We start from the raw sequence: 17,312 nt of genomic DNA on the forward strand, positions 1-17,312 counted from the left end.
TACAGCAATATTACTGGTGGTCTAATTAAAGAAAAAGCCAAACCCTGCATTGAAAAGAAAATATCAAAAAACTTTACAAAAATTCCACACACATAAACAAAAGGCAAATATAAATACTTAGCAAATAATAGTTATTTAATTGCATTATGTGATCATGATTTAGCGTGTAACACAAATCTACAACTTATAACCTCTTCATATACCCTTTATTTTCACCACATACATCTTAATGTACCGTCTTAATGATGCAAATGCAAAACAAGACATGTTCACAAAGGCCGGTCAGCTCTCCTCTCTGAACCGGGCTCTACAGGCCACGTGTTCAGCACAGCTGTGTTCTTGCTCTGATTTTCTGTTCTCTTAGCACCACTTTACAGGCGTTCTCAACCCTGAACTTGGAGCTTATTGCTTTGAATAAGTCTCATGAAAAGACAAATTCTTATATTAAATTAAATAAATTAGAATCTAGGGCAATAGAAACCCTGAGATGTGGATTATAAACCACACACTAAAAATAAAAATGTTCTAATAACAATACAGCCAAATGACGAGCAAGACAATGAACAAATTTTAATCTAGTTATGGATATATTTAATACTGAAATTTGCATCTTCAGAAAAATGCTCCCTTTGGAAATCTGTCACAGCTCAGTCCTAGATTGTAAGGTAACAAATTCATAGTTCACACTTCAAATGCACAGTAAACATTGAAAGTGCACAGCACAGTTTTTACTGCACCTGAATAGAGAAAAATCAATATTTCCTCCTTTAAGGATGGATATTATATTAATCTGTTGTTAGCATTAGAACTGTACAAATACATATGTGCAAGTCATTATAGATGAAGATTTTGTAAGTAGCCAATGTAAATACATTAGCACCTAAAGCAACAGCCCAGCCCTGCTGGCACCGGCAGTTTGTTACATAGTTGTCATATCAAAGTTCAGCGCAGAATCTATGTTTTTAACAATACACACATTGACCAACTATCGAAAGCATAACTTTTCCCTGCTTTATGCTACACGGAATGCTAAAAAACTTCATCTTCCAGGTGCCAATAGCTTTCCTGAGTTTATGGACAGGTGGTCTATTTAAGACATAAAAATGCAAGTGCAATAGGACACAGAAAGAAGACAATATTGGAAAATCTTACTTTAAAAAGTATTGCATTTTGTGAGAGGAAATACACTCTGGTATAAAGGAATAGGCCCAATGATTTTCCACTTTCAAGTGAATAAGGTGAAAGAGCTATCGAAACTGATTAAAAGAAATAAGGCGTCCTAGAAGTATAAGTAAGGCACGCTGAGCCTGCACCAGAGGGAGGCACTTGGCAAAATCCATCAACACACAGCTGCACTGACTTCGGAATGTCAAAACACAAGGTGTAACTTCCAGTAAAGCAAGAAAATATCATGTAGAACATACCATAAAATTGTACTTTACTGTGCCAAAGGCTTATGATGATGTTCTCAAATTCCTGCCTGAGTCAAGTATGTTCTAAATGAACTCCTGACAAAAGACCGCAATGTCTTTCAATGGCTCCGTCATTGTCAACTGGAAATCGGCAGTTTCCAGAGAGTAAGACGTTAATAAAAATGGCAGAAGCAGTGACAGATCATGCGGCACGTCACAGAAGCCAATTAAAACACAGTACATTTTTAGCTTTACCAAGCCATAACTTTCAACACCTTTATCAATTAGTCTTAGCATTTAATTCTTATGGACTTGGTGAAGAACTTAATTTAGTTCATTGAGTGGTATCACAGAGTTGGTTAAAGTGCTGTAGCTTTCTTTTCTTTTTATCCTTTAATAAAAATCATTTGCATTTCTCTATTAAAATAATTTTTTTCCCTCTTGAAACTTGCCTTCAGTAATAATTAACTCAAATGTTAAAACAGATGGAACAGCATTAGCAAGAAAGAGCTGGTTATCTTAGAGGGCCCTTGTTAAACCATTTCACGCACTTTGCCAAAGTACTGTGCAAGAAAAGCTTATCTGTGCCCCAGCTGAACAATCCCATGAGTCATCTTTTGCTTGTTCCTTTAGCCATTGCCTCTTCGTAGGTCAGGTGAATAAACTCAAAGAGTTGTGTGGCATTTGCAGTATTACCCAAAATTTTGGCGAGTTCGTCCTTTGACAGCGTCACTAGCTCTGCAATGCTTTTCACGTGGTTCATTATGGCACGGCAGTTTTTGGCATTAACTCCCGGCATTTTTAATAGAAAGTCCTGAGGACCGGGGTTATACTTGTCCGACTCGGGAAGGATTTCAGAATCGGCCGTGATGGCCATTGCTGTTTCCGCGTCGGGTTGGGGGTGGTTTTGTTTTAACTCTTCAAACAGTTCAGCAGTGGCGTGGGGAGAGGGACACCACAGGATCCGTAACTTCGGGAAATGGAGTGTTAGAAGAGTTAGTTTGGAAGTAATATCATTACTGGAAATTTCCTGATGCAGAGAGCCTCGTGGAATCAAGGAGAAGGGTTTGTTAGGATCGAATTCAATCAGGAGGATTGGTCGCTTATAGTAACGGGACATAGAAACGCACTGTGTATACAGCCTGCCGTTGTTTAAGGAACCAATCAGATCACTGATACTTTTCCGCTCTACACAGATATCAGGAGTTAAAATATAATCTCCAACCTCCAAAGTGACCGGCTCGATGTCGATACCGCGCCGATGAATCAGCGACGGCAGCTCACTCCGGAACTCCCGCATATCCACTATTACCGTTTGCTGAACGCTCTTCTGTTCCTGTCCACCTAAAGAGCAAAATGAATACAAGGAAATAATGCTTGTGACTCCTGACTCTGCTTGTACACACAGACTCGACACCTCAAATTATATCTCAAACTCAGCAGTATCATAAATCCAGACCTTATTCAGTTTTCCACTGTTATAGAGAAAAATCCGATGTCTAATTACATACAGTAGTTCATGGAGCATGCTCTGCAGTTTAAGAGAACAATCATGTTACCTGCTATAAGCTTTGTATATGTGACAGTGAAATACGCTAAACTGTAGATGAAAATGATTTAAGTACATCAGGAAAATATTTAAAAAGTTGCCTGCAAAACAAGATAACAAAACTGGCCCTTTTACTTCCAGCTGTTTCCCACAGAAATATGGCATTTTCTTGTAGGAGTTAAACTTTAGCCTCTACAGGTCACATGAAGAAACTGAAGCATCAAGGCCACAAAAGACATAACAACAAAGATGAGAGAGCATATGGTAAAGGAGAGCAGGATTCCAAAAATGACAGCAAAGCAAACAGCGCAGAGCTGTAAGATGAACTATACATGTCAGAGGAAAGGAACAAAGATGTGGTTACAACTGCAACAGAAGAAAAAAGATGCTTTATTTCACAGCAAGCAGACAAACCCCCAATCTGCAGGTGTTCCCCAGGCAAGCTGTTTTGCCAAGAGCAAAAGGAGCCTCCAGCATCTACTCGCTCAAGGACAACACCACCTCTGACTGTCTGCAGGCTTCAGTTTTCATGTTTTAATGTCTCTGCACCTCCCTGCAAGCAATACTAGACAGTCCATAACCAGCAAGCTGCCTAGAAACAATCCAGGTGTATCTGTCTTAATGGTAAAATGCTTCACTAATCTATATTTGCTTTTCCATGAGAAACACGATTCATTGTCATTGCACAGAGGTCGATGGAACACGGGAGATAATGTTTCCGTACCACCCAGAGCGCACAGTCAGTTTGCACCGTGCCTACCACCCAGACACTCTGGACAGATTTAAACACAACAGTTCCAGGTTTTTCCAGGCCTGGAGCTGCGAAGCGCCCTGAGGAGCCGCTCACCTGCTTTGCGCGTGTCAGCAGCAGCAGAGGCAGGTTTAGCATCTCTGGTTAGGTCCAAGTTTGTTTCGTCTCTTCCTTCTCTTTCTTCAGGAATAACCATGCCAGCCTTCTCTCTAAGGACCCACAAACACCAAACCCCACAATTACATCAGAAAAATAGATCAAAATAATTTCATAACCTTCAGCCAGATGTAAAATTATATGTAGTTCAATAATTAATGCAAATCTGATCAGAAACGCAATGTACTACTTTTTCCAGGTTGCTGGGCTATATGCAATATTTTCATTTTTTATTTTAATTTTTGTTAGCACTTGTTACCATCTGATTTATTTTTACAACTTCTCAAGGCATATGAAACAAAGGGACTATTAACTAGTGACAGCAGTACAACCCGGAGAGAAGACACCGTCAGGGAAAATGCTGTCTTACGTAGGCTAAGAAAATGATTTTGTTGTTCCCCAAAACACCTTAGCAATATCTTACAAGAAATGCTACCTGCGGACCAAAACACATTGCCAGAAATGAAACTCATAGACAATTAGGAAAAAATACAAGTGGTGCTGTTCAGCCTTTGAAATTTAATATTAACCCCCCCTCCAAATTAATAAATAAAATATCAGGTGCTTTGAAAAGGTTTTGACCATGTGTTCATTCTCAGTGGAAAAGCTCAACATCTGAAAAGCAATTGAATTAAAAGTTTATTTAAAGCCTTCACATGTAACCGATGTAACAATAATAAAGGCAGTAAACTGATTTTGTTACCGAATGAGTTTTTCGAAGGCCTCCTTCTCCTTTCTCAGAGCTGTGAGATAGCGCTGCTCTTCTGTTGAGCCCCCATATATGAGGAAATAAACCCTGTAGGGTTGGAGGGGAAGAAAACCCACAAAAATTCATATTCAATTAAAAACCACCACAACCAACATTTAAGATTAGTAACAGTAAGCGCCTGGCAAGTGAAAAACCACGCCGTGTTTCTGTAACTATGTTCCAAAGTCAGCAGCAGGAGTTCCCGCAGCCAGAGCTCCTGTCTCCCCACGCAGACACACTCGCGGGGACCCCGCGATCCAGCCAGCGCGGACCGAGGTTCAGTCACCTTCAGTAAGGACACAGAACAGGGACAATGGAGAAGTGACTTCTAACTGGAATATATGTAACAAACTAAAGAGTCTGCAATCATCCTGGGTTAGGAACAGCAGCAGCCAAGGTTTAAAAGTGATGTATTTGTACAAGGAAACAGCAGGTTCTGCGAAGAACAAGCTGTCATTTATCTTGCAGAGATGAATGCACCCACAACTGAGGTTTTATTCCACAAACAGGGATTTATATGGAACATAAAAGAATTAATAATTACCTTAAGGAATTAATTGCCTATAGCTTTTCAGCGCAGTCATTTTTTAAAATATGTTTTAATGGAGGTGTTACACACGTTGACAGACGGGAAGGGTCTGCGGGGTGGGCAGGCCCAGCTGTGGAAGGTGTCCCTGCCCATGGCAGGGATGGCACCAGATGAGCTTTAAGGTCCCTTCCAACCCAAACCATTCCATGATTTTATTCCTATTACGTTTTCCATGCGCTGCACCTCCTAACCCTCACTTGCATGACTGCATCTGATTTTCTCGCTCTGAACTGTGGGAATATGACGCTAGAGGTAGATACAACATGTGCTGATTAGGCAATTAATAAAATGTACAAATAACCCAGTAATTATCCTCATGCAATATACTTTGCGAGTTCTGTTATTTATACCTGCACTAGAGTCCTTACCTGCACGTCAAGTACAGACACACTAAATACTGCCAAACTGATTTCCATTTTCAGTTCTGTTGCATATCTACAAATCTTTGACTGCAACACTGCAAGTGCTCTGTTAAATTTATGCAAATAATTTTCATGAGGTGATGAAAGTAATAAGCATTATAATTCAAGAGGTCATAATTTCATATGCAAATAAATGGTGTTTCAACTGTAGTAAGTAAAGTGTGTTCATTCTAAGACTTAAGAAATTGCCATGATCCAGTGAACTTGCCTCAAAGGCTTCCCAGGCCTGCTCGCCTTGTAGATCTCCAGCTGCCGAACAAAGGTCAGTTCTGCATCATACAACACAACGTATCTTGGTTCTACTTCGTGCAGTACCCGAGTGAGTGCATAGGGATCAGTGCAACCCTGCAACGGATGAATAATTGTGAGCGGGTCCTTGAAAATGCCGTAGTAACAATCCGAGGGTAAGTTCACAGGGAAGTCTTCAGGAACGGTCTCTTCAGTGTTACTTTCTGGGCTGCTGCTTAATTGTTTGTTGTCTTCTGCCTCTAACTCCTCTTTCTTTTCCTCCTCAGCTTTCCCCATCATTTGGATTATAGTCCGCTCTTGCTGTTTCTTGTTTTTATTTTGTTTTGAAGAAGCGGCGAGCTTGGCTTTCTTGGCTTGAGGCCCAGTGTCTGCTTTGGCATTTCCTTTGGACTTGACGGCTTTTCTGTCCGTAATCCACACTTCCGCAGCTTTCTCATCCTTTCCGAAGGTTTTATTGTACAGTCTTGTTAAAAAAGCTTCTGCTCCAGCAATAATATACTCCCTGAGCTGTGCACAGGCTCGGTCATCACTGGCACAAATAAGCACTTGCCCTGCAGTCAAGAAACAATATCATGTTTATTAGCTGTTCTGCTGTACTTCTCACCCAGCTACAAGACACCTCTAGAGCAAATGGTTTTCAACGCTCCTGACGCACGCCTGTCAAACGCCATCAGTTTGGTTGTCACAGTTGCTCTGGACTTTCAGGGAGTCTAAATTGCGTGAAGTTTTGTACCAAACAAGGTTAGGGAACCTAAATGGAAGTTCAGCATTTGTTATTCCTACACTATAAAAATTAGTGAGGTTTTCCTTTTGAGCATCTGAAGTGAGGCAGATACAGCATGTATTGGAACATACTGACAATTAACGTGGAATAAGTGAGAACATAATTTAGACCATTCTAATTTAAAGCCTTCGTCAGTTGTGTTGAAGAGTCTAAAAAATACAAGTTTCACACAGTATTATTGACATTTGTGGGCCTTGAATAACAATTTTCCACAAGCTGACTCAGATTAACTCCTCCAACAGTAGGTGAGAGAGCCAGTTCTCATCCAGAGTCAGAACACTGGGGGTGGGAGAAAAGAGCGCTTTTTTACCCTTACTGTTTCTTAAAATAAAGCTTGCTGAAATTTCAGGAGATGAAAAGCCCTAAAATAGGAAAGGCAGCAAAGCTGTTAGTTAGAAACACACTTGCCTTCTACTTTCTAGCCCATTTAGCTGCTTCTCCTGGAAAAGCCAATTTTCAGGTCCATGGGAAACATGTGAGAGATGGAAAGGGCACAAGACAGAACCCCCGTTTCTCTTTTTAACATGATCTTGAGAAACAAGCGAATGGCACCTTGATTATTATAAGTGTCCACCTTATTAGTTTAATTGATTTTGAGACTAAGGTATCAATACAATATTGAAACATAAGTTAAAATAGTTTTTAGTAATAATACATGTTCTTTCGTAAACAGCATTGCACAGCAAGCAACAGCATTTCTCCTTTAGAACAAGAACTAAAGAGGAGGTTATGTAAAACTATGTGTACATATACTATGCAAAACTAAATAAAGTTGTCTTAACTCCAAAAACTATTAAAACTAGCTCTTTAATAAACTACAGTAAAGAGTTAGGCTCCTTCTCTCCAAAGTCAAGTAGAAAATTCACATCGTTTAGTGTTCTCTCACCTGGACCACCAAGGTCTTCACTGTTCTTATTCTCATTTTCAATCTCCTTCAGTACTTCTCTCAAGGCTTCCCATTTGGGGTTACTTTCTAGAACCAGTTCCCTTTTCAGTTCTGAAACAAAGAAAGAGTGAACACAGCAGCTCCCACAGCCAAAATACCCTTCAGAACTTTAAATTAGTGGTTAGATGTCAACGGCATGATGGTTGTTGGCAAATACGATATTCAGCAGCCTACATGTGCAACTTCTTATGCTAATGGGTTGGACAGAAACATGTAAAAATGGTGATAAGTGCTTTAGTGAAGCAAAAAGTTAAAATACTCACTCATTCTTCAGTTCTGAAACTCCTGAATATATTTTTTGATAAAAGCAACAGCAGCCTCCTACCCCTCACATAAAAAAGGTCAAGCTAAACACAAATGTAGTTCCAAAACAATTCCATAGAATCTCTCCCAATGATCCTCTGAGCAAGCTTAGAACCCCTTCTTTGTGACTCTCTTTTTTGTTGTTTATTATATGCTTTTTGAACTAAAAAGCTTATCCCAGCTAACAGATTGAGATCTCGAGCTGTGTATGATCATGCAGGGAATCATAGCACAAGTAATAATATGCAGAGCGTTTGAAATCGTGTGACACTCTCAAGATTAGGAATGATCAGTACCATTTTCCTTCTTTACATCGCTTTTTTCAGGGACTTTGGCTTTCTGATTCAGTTTCTCATCTGCAATGCGATAAACTCGAGCTCGAGCATTGACAAACATTGAAGTACTGGAGTCCAGAAACAGCCAACCTAAAGAGGAAAATAACGTAGCAGCAGTTTGACACTTGCAACGTGTACATGTTTCAATCCTTTCCAGTAAGAAAGCCCCAACCCCTCCTCTGGAATACCCATGCTACCTGCCTGCTGTGTAATTACTAGATTAACACAAGACAGAACTGTGATGCAAATCTCACACTGTTAAGTAACAGCAGTTAAGTGGGAAGATGAAAGCATTATCTGTCAATAAAAACCTACGTCCTTATGGCTGGTTATATAAAACCTAATTAGATACCTTCTTATGCTTGGGAATGTTAATTAAAAAAGTCAACATTTCCCTGTTTCACCCATTAACTTGTATGGTTATTCAGCATTTACCTGAATTTTCACCGAAAGCTTTTTCACTTGCTTTCAGTGACTCCAGAAGATTAAGGAAAGTGATGCAATCATACTGGGTTAGGTACAGTAGCAGAGTACGTAGTATCTTCAAATCCTGGACCAAAGATTTTGTCTTAGCTCCAAGCTGATGCCAGAGAGGATCTAAATAGTGACGTATTGTCTGGAAATATAAATTGAAAAGTTCAGGATGTCAAGTATATAGTGTTTTTTTTTCCTTTTTAGGGAATGCCACTATATCAAAGTTAATAACCATATCCAATTCAAGATGTGATTGTGAGGTATGTTTTGATAAGCAATCATTTGTTGCAAAGTTAACATTGCATAGATGCCTTTATGTAAAACATTTCAACAATTAGCAGATGTATATCACTTAGTGCTTTCAGTGCTTGTCTTCCCATACAATAAAAAATACCCTTATTTCACTGGTTCTGGCCTGCACCTTTAGTATCGAATTTTCAAGGTAAGTACCATGCAGACATGCAACCTAGAGCAGAAGAAAAATACTTCAAAATATTTAAAGTACAGAAGAGCTCACATCGAGATTAAATCACGGGTAACAAATAACCATGTTTCACTATGATGGCTTAAGTTTCTGATTTTACCCTACAGAAAGCATTTGTACACCAAACGTTGCATATCTGCCAAAAATTAAGCACACGCAATTAATGGCATATGTTAGGATTAAACGATACGACAGACACATGCATGTGCATGTTATATATTGTATACAGTGCTGCTACTGGGGAAAATAAAAACTGCAGGCAGGAAATTCAGGAGGAAAAAACCAAGGGGGTTGTGTGGAAATAACTGCATAGTTATCTCTGCAGTATTCTGAGCGGAAATCAGCCATCTTCATACTGCTAACACACCATGAATCAGGATGCTCTTACTGCACGGACTTTGGAAATCAAGAACAATAATACAAATACACCAAAAACCCTCCTGGCAACTGCACCGTCACTACTACAGATGAACAGTTTCTCTCCTTATACCACAAATAAACATGTCATGGGGGAAAATCAGTTGATGATGGTTCTTTATTTTACAAATAATATTTTTGTTTGCATGGCAGACAGTTTGAAAATCTACATCCCCATAGTTAGACACAGCAAAACTATCAAAACAGTTACCTTGTCAAAAGGTTTACCAATAGCATTTTCTAAAGATAGATCTTCTGCTTCAAGAGCTGGATTGTAACGTTTGAGTTCTCTCAGGCACGCGTTCAAAATGTCCAGGATTGAAGTCTGGATAGCGAGCATAGCAGGGGTCATCGACACATGGATTTCCACCACTTCAGGTTTATGCTTCTCTAAAAATGAGTTCACTGCTATATGAAATCTAAGAGGAAAACAGCTTATTAGGATTTACATGGATAGTTTGCTTAACCTGCAATTATTCAAAAGTTTGTATAAACTACAATTATGCTTGTTTTAAATGTAAACAAGTAAGTTAATTGCAAAATAAATCAGTTTCTACTGATGTGAATTCTGCAGTCCTGTGAACAGCCTCAGATAACCACTTATGCCACAATTATAACTGTGGTCATTCTAGTGACGCGAGGCTGCAGTGCTGCTGAACGATGCGCGGGAAACTGCTGCACTAGATTCTACATTATTATTACACGTAACAACTATTAAACAAAAAAACTCTTATAAAAGAGAAACTGGAAAGGGTCCGTAAATGCTTTGGAATCACATGGATCCACTTACAGATCCTGCCACATTCCTGGCTTCCAACGACAAGCAGAAAGAGACCACGGAGTTTCATCATAACTGGAAACAAACTCCTCCATGAATGGCACAACTGACAGACTCTATTCCTGCTACTTCATGGCTTAAGTAATCTGTTTAATAAAGTGCAGTTTTTCTTAAATTATTAGCAATGTAACTTTCTGCTGTGATTTCTATTGCCTAGAAGGAGAGCTATACCATAGAGCTCGGCTCTTTACAGGTTTAATTTTGGTGTATTTTGAAAAATACATACAGAAATTTAGCATCTTTAAGACTACCTCTTCTGTCAAAAACCAGATGCAATTTGTTTTGGAATACAAGAGGGAACACAGATTATCAGTGTGGCTGCATACACCTCATCTTCTCTGGAACCCTTTGTAATATCCTTCATCTTTCTTCTATGTTTAACTCTCCAATGAAGTAAAACGGTGCCTTACCTTGGCCACAGATAAAGTTTCCTGACAAAAAGATTTCTCATCACTCTTTCCACCTGGCAAAAGCCAGTGTTAAATGCAACCGCATTATCTGTAAAAGCTTTAATGAAGCCTTCCTTATTCTTCTGGCGGTAAAGTCGCAAGATAAATGCTTCCTGACAGGACTCAATAATTCTGTGCGCTTTGTATACCAAAATGCCTGGCAAAATAAAAGGTTTTCAAGTTGCAAGTAAAGAAAGCTCCAATTTTGTATAGATTTCTTCCTCAAAACTCTTATTATTTTAACTTTTTCTTCTTAAATAAAGTACAATAGCAATTTAATTCTTCTAAAGCGATGGTTGGATAAACTTTCCAGAGTTCAAACCAAGCAATTCCACAGTTTCAGTATCACGGAATCTCCAAAGAACAAAACTGGGTTAATGATATATTTTTAGCAAAACCAACCAAACAAAACCCAAATACAACACAAACCAACCAACCAACCAACACAAACCCACACAAAACAAACAACAAAACCAAAGTAAAACAAACCAACCCCCAAACTTGTGCAGGACTTCTTATCCTGTCTGACCAAGCTGATCTCCTTTTATGATTAGGTGACCCAGCTGGTGGATGAGGGGAAAGCTGTAGATGTGGTCTATCTGGACTTCAGCAAAGCCTTTGACACTGTCTCCCATAATATACTCCTGCAAAAGCTGGGAGCCCATGGCTTGGACAAGTGCACTCTCTGCTGGGTTAAGACCTGGCTGGAGGGCCGGGCCCAGAGAGTGCTGGTGAATGGGGCTGCATCCAGCACTAGTGGTGTTCCCCAGGGGTCAGTGTTGGGTCCAGTCCTGTTGAACATCTTGATTGATGATTTAGATAAAGGGATTGAGACCATCATCAGCAAATTTGCTGATGACACTGAGTTGGGAGGAAGTGTCGAGCTGCTGGAAGGCAGGAGGGCTCTGCAGAGGGATCTGGATGGACTGAAAAAATGGGCCGATTCCAATGGGCTGAAGTTCAACAAGGCCAAGTGCCAGGTCCTGCACTTTGGCCACAACAACCCCCTGCAGCGCTCCAGGCTGGGCACAGAGTGGCTGGAGAGCAGTCAGGCAGAAAGGGACCTGGGGGGACTAATGGACAGGAAGCTCAACATGAGCCAGCAGTGTGCCCAGGTGGCCAAGAAGGCCAATGGTATCCTGTCCTGTATCCAAACCAGCATGGTCAGCAGGACAAGGGCAGTGATCCTTCCCCTGTGCTCTGCACTGGGGAGGCCACACCTGGAGTGTTGTGTTCAGTTCTGGGCCCTCAGGTCAGGAAAGAGACTGAAGTGCTGGAGCGGGTCCAGAGAAGAGCAACAAGACTGGGGAAGGGACTTGAACACAAGCCCTATGGGGAGAGGCTGAGGGAGCTGGGCTTGTTTAGTCTGGAGAAGAGGAGGCTCAGAGGTGAGCTCAGCACTCTCTAGAACTACCTGAAGGGCAGTTCTAGCCAGGTGGGGATTGGGCTCTTCTCCCAGGCATCAGCAATAGGACAAGGGGCCATGGGCTTCAACTCTGCCAGGGGAAATTGAGGCTGGAGATTAGAAAGCAATTCTGTGCAGAGAGTGGTCAGGCATTGGAATGGCTGCCCAGGGAGGTGCTGGACTCACCGGCCCTGGAGGTTTTTAAACTGAGACTGGACATGGCACTTAGTGCCATGATCTAGTGAATGGACTGGAGTTGGACCAAGGGTTGGACTGGATGATCTCTGAGGTCTTTTCCAACCCAGTCCACTCTGTGATCTTAGAAAATTCTTTACTCCTAAGGCAAAACTTGAGCCTTTTTAAAAGGGTAAAAGAAAAAGCAAGACACAATTTTGCAACAAAGAAAATTTGGTATGTTCAAGATTGTGATATTCAAATTATTTTGTTAGAGAAGTTCTGGAATTACAGACTTGTCAAGTACGTTTCACTGGCAATAGTCCACGTGTTTACATAATCAAAGAACTACTGAAAACATTTATTTTGCTTTTCTACACCTGATATTCATGTTCACACTTGAGGACAGAAAGAACCATCAACTGTGTGAGTACACCTCCAATTTCCTTCATGGCTATGGGTGTGTTAAGAAAAAAAGATGTATTTTAGTACAGAGAAAGTGAAACAACAGTTTAACTACATTAAGTGCTTGAGGTGAATACTTCCAGGATTTGCACTTCACTCAGCCAAGCCCTGTTAAAACCAAGCCTTATTTTTTCCTCACGCTTAATTGTGCTAAATAGCACATTACATTTTTTTCACTCCCGCCCCAGTGAAGTGAGGCCTCTGTGGTACTTTTATCTGTTCACAGCTTCCAGTGAATGATAAATGCCTTTCAAAAACGGCAGCAAAGGACATGAAACATCACAGGTTTTACACTGTACCTACAGAAGCTGACAAACTTACAGTGTGTTTCACTTCTGTAACAAGTTTCTTCAACTCAGCACCCAGCCATTGTTTTTGACATGCGTTTGCTTTGTAAATTAAAAAGCATTTATAAGAAAAAGAATTCCCTGTAACTGCTGCCATTCATGATCAAGTCACGGAATAATCCACTACAGAGTATTTTTCTGTCTAGATATTCTTGCATCTCTCCTATGAAGCAAATTTTTCAGGACATAATAATGATCACATTGATTATTAAACATCCTCCAGTTTGTCTTGTGACTCTGCAAGGACCTCACAGGAGACACAGGCGTTGTGTTTACCCTAATGCCTCCCTGCTTTCAGTCAATATTCCTGCTTTGAAGTGAGCTCATAGTGCTGTGTAAGCCCTGCCAGAAACAACTTGCCACGCTTTACTACAGCACCTTGCACCAGTTTTACTGTGCTATTAAGTATATCATTTCTGTCTGGCCAAAAGCACCAGGAATAATAGCTCTTTACTGCAATGATCATTTCTGACCTTCATTTAGGTGAATTTATGAGTTCATCAGATGTTAATTCACACGTGACTCTACACCGATTTTATAAACATTTATAACACCTAGCAAAATAAAAAGAAGTAAAGTATGTTCATGGTAACTCCTCAAGAAACACTATTACAAGCTTTTGTTGTACACTTTCACACACAGGTAATATGCGTTTCCGACAGAACTCGGTGTTACCCACGTTTTAAATGCAGCAGGTCTGTGGAGGCTGCTGTCACACTGACCTCTAGTGGCAACGCAAAAACTAGTACAACGGTCATTCTATCATTCTAGGACAGGGCTATTTTTCAAATCTTCAATGTATTTCTTCTTTTCATACTGGCAAAGTCCAAAGGTGGTGGTTTTTGTTTGTCTGGAGTTTATTTTGGTTTGTTTTTTTTTGTCCTTCCTCTTTAGTAGGGCAAAAAAGGTAGAGCGGAAGCAGCCAAGGGGAAGATGAGAAACTAAAGTAGGTTGCCCAGAAAATGCGTTCACATTTCTAACCTAGAAATACCAGAATTAACAAATCTGGTGTCCCTCAGCTCCAGCATAAAACTGTTCAAACTGTTTCACAGATTGGAGCTTTTAATACACTGACTAAAAGGAACAGGATACAGTTTCTGAAGTGGAAACTTACATTCTTCTAAGCATTCAATACTCAGTTATATATATAGCCATTAAGACGTTAAAAAATAGCAGTAAAATATTCTTAAATTCCTGGCTCTTAGATATCTATTTTATTAACTCTCCAGGCTGTAACAGGGTTTCCAGCTTAGACAAGAACATAAAAATAGCAGTGGCTGGGGGAGCAGGTGAACAGAACATGAAAGGAAAACACATCTTTCATGTATAAATCCTACATAACAACAAAAAAGGTCCCAAGCGATAACCAAAATCTTTACAAGGATAGTTACAGCATTACTTCAAAATACTGCTATTCAGATAGTGTCCAAGGTGCATCCAGACAAAGATTAGTATGATATTGCTATTTTTTGATGGGAAAAGGCATCAGGAGAACTTTGTTCATGCAAAAAATTGGTAGTGTGCATTGTTGATAAAACATGGCATCTAAAATCAGTTTTAATCACAGGCCAGTGTCCTATAGACCACAGGACGCTATTTCCCCAAGTTCAATTATTCCCCTTTGAATGCCAGTCTGAATTTTATAGTTTTTTTATGTCAAGGGCATAGTTCAACTGCTCATTTGTTGTGTAGCCAGCTACTGATATCAGAAAGCCATACAAATGCATGATCCAATATCTAAAAATAATGTGGATGTTTTCAAACTGTATGATTAAGTCAAGCAAACTAGTTTGGAGCAAAGAAAACAACTAAAAAACCCCAAACAAACAAACTACATATCTACTCATTTTATCTCAGTCTTTGTGGGGAAAAAAAGGAATACTTCTTCAGCCTCAATACCGGTTAGTAGAACTCTTCTTACGGAATTAAGCTTTGTATATTTTCAAACAGAACAGTCTCACTTTTATTTCATTAAATTCTTACCGGTAATGAGGTTTGCAGGAATTCTGTCGGTAAGGAAATCTACCACAAGGATTCGACTCGTTGCAAAGATGACTCCTCCTTGTGTGTAAAATTCATATCGAGTATTGTTTGTAATTTCATTGGTAACACGCCGAGGAAGATGAACAACTCCGTCTGACCTCAGCTGATCAATAAAATAGTCCTAAACCAAATGCAATAAAAATGCAACACTTCATTGTGGTAACTGATGAAACTTTAATTATAGATACTCTGGTAATTTTGAGATGCTGTTGAAAACACATTAAAAGCATGATAGTATAAGATACTACCTAAGGAGGTCTGAATTATCATTATTTTTTTCTGCTTAGGTATGCTTTGTCCAGTTTCAGACTCATCCAGGGTGATTTAAAAATCTATGTATCCTCAGTACTAGCTAAACAATACTTAAACCTTTTCTTATATTTTAATAGCTCTTTTTCAGATAATAGGCAATTTTAATACCGACTTAACAGAGAATTTGGGAGGAGGTTGTTGTTTAGTCCACTCACCGGCTACCAAGGACAACAATGGCAGGCAGGGCACATACATCAAGCTTAACCTTCTGAACTATAGCTGTGAGATTTATTCACCTCAGGTCATGACAAAAAACCCCCAGAACTTCACCTCCTGATGGGGGAGTTCTCCCTGGTCCCGGGCAAAACACAGCAGCATTTTCTGGACAAACAGGACAAACCTGCTGGCAAGTTTCACCCCTTTCTGCTCGCTGGCTACTCACTGATTTCTGCTATTTACAGGTTACGTAGATAAGGTTATTTAACCTCGTTATTACTACTAGGACACCATCGTGCTGCATGAGTAGAAATTCGGGCCTTGATTTGATCCCAAACGCGTCTGGTCTGACAGCTTCTCCTCAGGAACCGCAAAGCCCGGGACGCAGCGCGCAGGACGGGACCCGCTGCCCGCCCGGCCCCTCACCGGCCCGCCCGGCCCCTCACCGGCCCGCCCGGCCCCTCACCGGCCCGCCCGGCCCCTCACCGGCCCGCCCGGCCCCTCACCGGCCCGCCCGGCCCCTCACCGGCCCGCCCGGCCCCTCACCGGCCCGCCCGGCCCCTCACCGGCCCGCACGGCCCCTCACCGGCCCGCACGGCCCCTCACCGGCCCGCACGGCCCCTGACTGACCGGCCCGTCACCGGCCCGCACTGCCCGCCCGGCCCCTCACCGCCCCACCCGGCCCGGGGCACTGACAGGGCCGCTCCCGCCAAACCCGAGCGGCGCGGCGGGCGCGGGGGAAGCGGCGGGGCGGGCACAGGCCGGCGCAGGGCCCCGCTCACCTCCTCGGCGGGGCCGGTGTTGAGCACCAGCACCAGGCTGGTGGGCTCGCAGTAGAGGCGCAGGAAGCGCAGCAGCAGGCGGTCGAGGCCGAGCCCGCGGGCGCAGATGAGCAGCCCGTCCTGCTGCAGCAGCTCCAGGAAGATCTGCGTTTCGTGCTCCAGGAGCGCCGCCATGGCCGCGGGGCAGCGGCGCATGCGCGGCAGCCGAGGCGGCGCCCCCTGCTGGAGCGGGGCGGCGCGGTCCTCCAGCGGCGCGCGTGGCGAGTTTTCCCGCCTCGAGCGCGAGGAGCGTGAGGCGGAGCTGCGGGGGCGGGCGAGGGGGCCCGGAACCGCCGGGACAGGGACGGGGGAACGGGACGGGTCTGCCCCCCGCTGTGGAAACCACGGCGGGTCCGCGGGATCCCTGACGGGGGGTGTGGGAACAGAGATCACCCGTGAGAAGGAAGGGATGTACCCGTGTGTACGCACACTCAGGCACGTCGCAAGAAGAGCCAGAGGCCACGAATGCACTGCAAAGAGCAAGTTTTATTTTAGTTGCCTCTCTACTGGGGGGTCTCTGAAGTAGCACCTGAGCTCCCAGGCAGAGGTGACACCAGCGGGGACGCGGGCGCTGCAGCAATTCAGCCCTGGTAGAAGATCCCGGGGCCTGCTGAGCTCGCCTGTATCTCAAGGCTTCAAGCAAGCGCAGCCTCCTGCTCTTTCTCACAACAAAGCAGGAATCC

The 17,312-nt window shown here is 42.2% G+C and overlaps 1 protein-coding gene across 1 annotated transcript; it reads right to left on the bottom strand.

The window, feature by feature from the left end:
• On the bottom strand, nt 1–16,764 carry ERCC4 (ERCC excision repair 4, endonuclease catalytic subunit; the record flags this gene model as incomplete). The annotated part of the gene is made up of 11 exons (XM_082064111.1): nt 1–2,756; nt 3,809–3,921; nt 4,572–4,664; nt 5,836–6,427; nt 7,547–7,657; nt 8,206–8,334; nt 8,680–8,860; nt 9,831–10,038; nt 10,868–11,063; nt 15,281–15,461; nt 16,591–16,764. The coding sequence occupies 11 exons, from the start codon at nt 16,762–16,764 to the stop codon at nt 2,023–2,025; spliced, it is 2,712 nt and encodes a 903-aa protein (XP_081920237.1). The 3' UTR covers nt 1–2,022.
• Nucleotides 16,765–17,312: the final 548 nt, after the last annotated feature.

This window comes from Streptopelia decaocto, assembly GCF_964273445.1.
Source record: "Streptopelia decaocto genome assembly, chromosome: 13".
Lineage (NCBI taxonomy): Eukaryota > Metazoa > Chordata > Aves > Columbiformes > Columbidae > Streptopelia > Streptopelia decaocto.